Source organism: Eriocheir sinensis, chromosome 1 (assembly GCF_024679095.1).
Source record: "Eriocheir sinensis breed Jianghai 21 chromosome 1, ASM2467909v1, whole genome shotgun sequence".
NCBI classification, from domain to species: Eukaryota; Metazoa; Arthropoda; class Malacostraca; order Decapoda; family Varunidae; genus Eriocheir; species Eriocheir sinensis.
The window spans coordinates 11,125,777-11,132,929 of record NC_066509.1 but is presented as its reverse complement, the minus strand read 5'-3'; the positions used below and the strand labels follow the sequence as shown (position 1 = coordinate 11,132,929).

At 44.8% G+C, this 7,153-nt stretch overlaps 1 protein-coding gene across 1 annotated transcript in view; it reads right to left on the bottom strand.

The window, feature by feature from the left end:
- LOC126994337 (nephrin-like) overlaps nt 1–5,576 on the bottom strand; it is a gene marked incomplete at its 3' end in the record, with an annotated part of 243,840 nt that extends 238,264 nt beyond the window's left edge. The window contains 1 exon segment of the mRNA XM_050853683.1: nt 4,378–5,576. Coding sequence (XP_050709640.1) covers nt 4,378–4,450 — 73 coding nt within the window.
- Between the last annotated feature and the right edge of the window lie 1,577 nt (nt 5,577–7,153).

Here is a 7,153-nt window from a genome sequence, read left to right as displayed (position 1 = left end):
AGTCAACACAGGAAGCACAGGGAAGCCCCTTGACCCTCCACCGTCTTGGTTTCGCTCATAAAACTCCATACACAAAGCCATGAGTCCCATTCATGCCGTACTTTCTCCCCACACACCAGCCTTACCCTCGGCCCTACTCAAGGGCGACTTTAGATTGATACGAAAGTAAAAAAGGAGTGACAAGGGTAGGAAATACTTCAATTATCTTTTTGCAACTGTTTTTCCTCCCTTCCAAATTACGATCACGTACGGATATAACAAACTCGTGTACAAGAGCAAGGCTGATCGAGTTTCAACCTTTGTGTTACCACCTTCGGGGACGCCTTTCCAACCTTACGGAAATGTGCCACTTGACTCCCTCTTCCAATATGCAAACGACTTCAACTGCAACACTTCGCACAACGCAAACACAGTAGTTTCACAAGCTCTTTTCTGTCGGATGTTTCCCCTCCGTTTCTCAGCCACTTCCTCCGTTCCCTTTGCTTTCCCTTTCTCTCTCATCTCCTTGCCTCCATTACCTTCCTCCCCCTCCCCTCCCCCCAACGGTCAGAGCCACTTCGTCACCCGTCCCCCAAACACCGGCTCGGCCCTCCATTGTTTCCCCAAACGGCTGAAAGCAAATCTTCAAGGTCGAAGTCCAGTCTCTCTCTCTCTCTGCACTTTATACCTGACGGAGCCTAAGCAAAATAGTCCTATGAAAAAAAAAAGAATTATGTTTTATATATATATATATATATATATATATATATATATATATATATATATATATATATATATATATATATATATACCACCTCGAGAACACTTCAGAGGGGACTCTTACTATTACGACCTGTGAACTTCAATGCAGGAAAATATAATAGTAAAAGGATAACGCAAATCAGGCACGGAGAACAGTTAATCCAGTTAATACCTCAAATGAACTTTTCGAAAATATTTTATCCGTTTCTCGCACCTCTACTGTTTTGCTGCACAAGACTTATGCAACACGACGCCGCTGGTCACCCCCCCTTTCACTCGCTTCACACTCCCTTGTTGACTGGCCATACTTCAGCAGCCACATGTTTTGACCCTCACCAAAATCCATTTTTACTCTATACTTATCTTGTTCTGCTATCAGTGAAAATTTAAACTTCACGCCTCCGTTGCACCCACACATATCTTGTTTCGTTAACGCTGAGCTTTTTTCTGTTTTGTTTTTCTCATCCTAAATCATGTGGACCCCACAGTTACTTTGTTTCGTTATCAGTGAAAATCTAGACTCTGTTGCACCCACACTCATCCTGTTCTGTTATCACTGAGCATCTCCCTCACTTGGCTTCCCTCTTCCTCAAGTCCTTGCCCCTTCCCCTGGCCGTCCAGAGGCTCTCGTTCACGTCTGGGCCTCAGCGGAAGCCATGTTTGAGAATGTTTACAAACAATCTTGTGGTTATTCTGGACTTGAGCAAACAAAATATATTACAATCTCTAGTTTACGCAGCTTTTTCATATCCCTCTGAAAGCATAAAAAAGGTTATCTTTTTTCCTAGGATATTAATTATCATTGTGCATTAGTGCTGCCGACTGAAGTTGAGACACAATAAAAACTGTTAATTTGAAGTTAAACTTAATTTGTGGTCAAAATTTAAATGAGCTGTTTGTCAAAATGAACAAATGATTCACAAGCATATAAATATTTAATCACATGAAAATAAAAAAGGATGACATCTTTAAATTTCAGAATTGCTGGATAAATATTTTGAGAATATATAAGCACGCCACACTCCTACCGGAGTCTACAAAGCCGTGCTAGTTTATAATGCAGCGTTCACATAAAACACGAAAACTAAGTTAATTTTCAGAGCTGGTGCTGAATATCATTACGTGCTGCATTTATTTTATCTTGAGTTTTATATTCACAACTAAAAAAAATAACACTATTTTGAGACCTTCCCTGAGCGGTGTGTGGTTTGTATATAAGTATGGATACTCAGGGCAGGTGAATGGACCACTAAAACTAATGCGTTATTATTATTACTCTATGTGCGTTGATAACAAGTGAGATAAACATTTATATTCTGTTAACAGCTACGTGGATATAATCGCTGATGCGTAGGAAGTTATTAAAGGCTCCAATAATTATGAGTAATATACTGAACAAATGTCGTATTTACACTTAAGGTCGTCGTCCCTTCCTTAAAAAAAAAATATATCTATCTATCTATCTATCTATCTATCTATATATATATATATATATATATATATATATATATATATATATATATATATATATATATATATATATATATATATATATATACACACACACACACACACACACACACACACACACATACGCACACACACACACACACACACACACACACACACACACACACACACACACACACACACACACACACACACCACACAAACCACACACACACACACACACACACACACACACACACACACACACACACACACACACACATATAATTGAATGAAACATGAAAGTTGGGTGTGATAACCATCCATTTCCCTCTATGACTTTCATCTGTATTGACTCAATGATCACCTGCCCCTCCCCCTCCCTTCACGCTATTCACGGAGTGGACAGTTATACGCTGTCATCAACTACACAATGCGACCATCAACTGCCGCCAATTATATGCATGCAGTGTCATCACCGCCCCCGCCTGATAAATGCTGCCCTCCATCACCCATCACGCGGAAGGGGCCAAGCGCCTCTCGCCGCCCTGCCGCCCATGCAAGAGGCTGAACGCTCGCCACTGTTTGCCCGATCACTACACACGCAAAAAAAATGTCTAGGCAGTTGGTGTTTAGCAGTTTTCCTGTTTCATCACTAGGTGAGTTGACAATAAACGTTGGAAGCGCCGGAGTGAGTATATAACATATTAAAATCTTGCCTCGCCATCATGAGGAGTCCAGCGTGTCACTTAATTAACCGTTTGTACGCGATGACGGCGAAAGACAACTGACTGACTGGCTCCATTCATTTGGGAGTCGCGGATGACTGCCAGCCTATGATCGAGTTTCCTCTCTCTCTCTCTCTCTCTCTCTCTCTCTCTCTCTCTCTCTCTGCAAGGTGACCTTCCCATATAGTTTATAGCAGCACAGGTAAACACATTTTGAAGGAGAAAAAATAACGGAACACAATTATTGAGAAAGAAAAGTTATTTACCCTAAAAATATTTGAAATAAAAATCACACGGCTTACACATTAAACTACAGGGGCATGACATGAAACACACAAAAAGAGAGGAAGCTGTTGCATAAAACGAAAAAAAAAAACACAAAGAAAACGTTGCGTACTGGTAAATAATTTTCCTCAGCATCACTAGGTTTCCAGTGCACGGTACCTTTTTTTCTTTCAGTTCACAATCAACGCGTGATAAAAGTTGCTCCCGCCTTGAGCCCGGCGAACGGTAAATTCTCCCTCTGCATTATTAAGCTTCCAATTCACTTTTCCTTTTCCTTGCAATTAACAATCACGGCGTGATAAAGGTCTTCCCGTATTATAATTGGTGAACAGAATCAATGGTGAGAAAGGCACCGGTGACCTCGGCCCGCCAGGCGACGCCCATCCGGGGAGGCAAGGTGAGTGAGGTGGGAGAGAAGGCAGGTAGGTATGAAAGACCTGAGACGAGGGGCAAGTGGCACTAAAAGAGGAGAGCGAATCCCTCAGGTTGTTTATCCCACCCCCGGCTGCTTCCTCGAAAGGGCGAGGGGCAATTCTGTTAGGCAGGGGGAGAAGGTGGGGGGGGAGACAAAGGTGTCTTGGGACAAGAGGGGGGAAGGGTGGGATAGAAAGGAGGGGGGGGGTGAGAGATGGGAAAGGTGAGGGAGGGAGAGGCCCCCTCGTGTGCGTGTAGGTGGAGGAGGGAGGGGAGGGTGTCTGGGCACCAGGAGGGTCGTTCACTAACCTTCATCACCCACATCTGACCTGAACGTCCTTACATCACTCACAGCAAAAAGTAAACAAAGATCAATTCTTTCAATCAATAGAACCCGTTACTGTCTCTCTCCCTAGATATATATATATATATATATATATATATATATATATATATATATATATATATATATATATATATATATATATATATATATATATATATATATATATATATATATATATATATATATATATATATATATATATATATATATATATATATATATATATATATATATATATATATATATATATATATATATATATATATATATATATATATATATATATATATATATATATGTGTGTGTGTGTGTGTGTGAAAAAACAAGCTGAACATCACAAACACTGGCCAGGGTGTTGTCAGGCCAAGCACGGGTCGGCTCAGCACTACAATATAAGCACAGGTGTGTACTCACCAAGCCGAGGAGCCCCGGGGCCGTGGGTGAGGATGCACAGGAGCCCCGCCAGCAGGAACTTCATGACGCACATCTTGTCGCTGTTGCCTCGGGAGGTGCCGCACAATCACACATAATCACCACAGTACACGCAGGAGGCCGGGGCGGAGGAGCCTCAGAGTGATGGTGAGGCCGGCGAGGGCATGACTGACGGACGGACGGGCGCCTTGGATCCCGTCCCTTGAGAACTGTCTCACCGCCGAGCCCAAGGTGATGCTGGATGAGTCCACTCTGCTGCACCTCACAGCTACTTTTCCTTCGCCTTTTTGGAAATACTTTGACCAGCGTTTATGTGATCTTCACTTAATGTTAGCACGAGAAAAGGCGATATCTACATGTCCGATTAGCAAACACTCAAGCATGCACCCACACACACCCACACACCCACACGCGCTTTTCAGAGTCACTTGTTCGAGTCCAGGCTACCAAAGAAAATAACACTAGTTTCCTTCACACTTTTATCCCATTTCACTTCTTTTATGGCCTCGATGCGCGACACACAAGTGTGGGTGAGAGCTGCCACTTGCGGCTTGGGGTAGAGGTGATCCTTGAGGCAGACACCCGAGGAGCGAGCCAAGAGGACACTGGACTCAAGAGAAGGTTGATGCTGCTCCTCCACGCCCACACTTCACATTGCTCCCGCCTCTCCCTCCACCTCTCGTTGGCTTGCCACCAAGTTACGTCAAGATGCCAAACTATTTCTCGGAGGCAACCCACACTTAGGTGCTCCCGCCGCGGCCTCACCCCCCCAGACAAGCGCTTGTATCCGTGTTATGTCCAAGTGATGTCACTGTGGGGCTGCGCCGGCCCTGGGTGGAGATGATGTAGGAATCCTGGACGCGGTGAAGTTCCACCCACACACACTACTACACACCAGACATCGCTAGAGGTCACCGCACTTATCTCCAGAACCCATTAATCTTTCTTCAGATTAATACACTTTACTCATAACTCATACATTCGTTACCTATCACTTAAAATTTGCCTCGGACTGCTCGCTAAAGAAATCACAATCAAGTCCATATAAATCCAGAGGAAATCGTCAATGATGCTCAGAGGCGTTGGTGGGGGCGAGATGCAGACACAGCAGTCGAGCGAGGCAACGAGCGACAACCTTCCCCCGCTGACAGTCAAGGGAACACTGAAGCCTGGCGCAGGAAGCTGGTCCCGGACGAACATGGGAAGCAGGCTGGGAGAGGTGCGGGCTGGGAGGCCACCTAGCTTATTTACTGTCATTTTTTTACCGGGCTTATTTAATTGTGGTTTGCGGACTACTTGCAAAAAGAACGTGTGGCGGACGGGCCTAACAGCATCTCACCCCCACGGATCAGGGCAGCGGCAAGACGAGGCTGGGAATGCTTTAATGAGCTCCGGTGAACACTAAAGGTAGGACGCCCAAGACACTGCACTCGCTACCTGTTTTGCCTCACACCTCACACGGCGCTTGTCTGCCGGGGGAAGAACCACACATAGGAGTCAGAGAAGAGCACATACGAGTCCTACTGGCAGCACCGACTCATTGATGTGGGCACTCGTACCCCTCTCCCCCTCCCTTCCTGTAATTGCCTACGTAAAGGGGTGTGCCATTGAGGGAGAGAGGGAGAGAGAGGGAGGGAAAGATGGAGCGTGTGGCTGAGTCCCGCTATGGAGAAGGAGGAGGAGGAGGGAGGGAGACGAACTACAGGTGGAGCGTCGTGTTATGCCCTGCAGCCTCTCTTCTCCCTCTCCACCAGCCAGCCAGTCAGCCTACCTACCTACCTGCCTGCCTGCCTGCGCTACTGAGTGTGTGTGTGTGTGTGTGTGTGTGTACTCCTCCACACACACACACACACACACACACACACACACACACACACGGCACGTTTTCCATTCACTTGGGGGTGAGGGGGGAGAGCCATCAAGGGTCGGAATGGCAACTCGTGCTGACTCGCGAGGAGCTGAGGGACTGACTGACTGACTGACTGACTGAGAGCGGCAGCCTCAATTTATTTATATCACGGTTTTTTGTTGTTCCACTTCAAGAGGGAGAGGGAGAGGGAAAGAACGCACTTTCAACTGTTTTCAAGATTTAACGAGACCACACATCGTTTTTTTATTTTTTATATATCAAGTGTATGCTACGGTTTTTTTGTTGTTCCTTTCTTTTTTTCTTACTTACCGAGTCTGAAAACGGAACAAAAATATACACATTAATATACTTGTAATATAAAGTTTACCCTACCCCAGTGCATATACATACATACATATATACGTATACACACTACAGTAATTCCAAAGCAATATATCGGTGGAACCATCGTAGCAAAACAAACACAACACACAACAGTCAACAAATCGAAACTTCCCTTCATGCGTGGAGGAATTCGGCGACATAAGAGTCAGACCCAAATGGAGTAAACAACGAGATACAATAGGCTGTCAATTTATTCGCGTGTTGCCTATTCCTCTCCATATTCACCCCGGACTCTCGCGCGTCCTGTACTGAGTAAATCTATAAGCTGATATACTGAATGCAGGGGAAAAGAGCGAGCGAACGGTTTAGCATACGCACGGTAATCCGACTGTAACACGCGCCCTTCACGCTCCCCAGGAATTTGAAAGGCTATGAAATAAGGTTACTGTCACTTCAATCATATACCCACGAAGGAATGTCAAAATCCGGCCCCATACAGACCATATCATTGTGTGTGTGTGTGTGTGTGTGTGTGTGTGTGTGAGAGAGAGAGAGAGAGTTTAC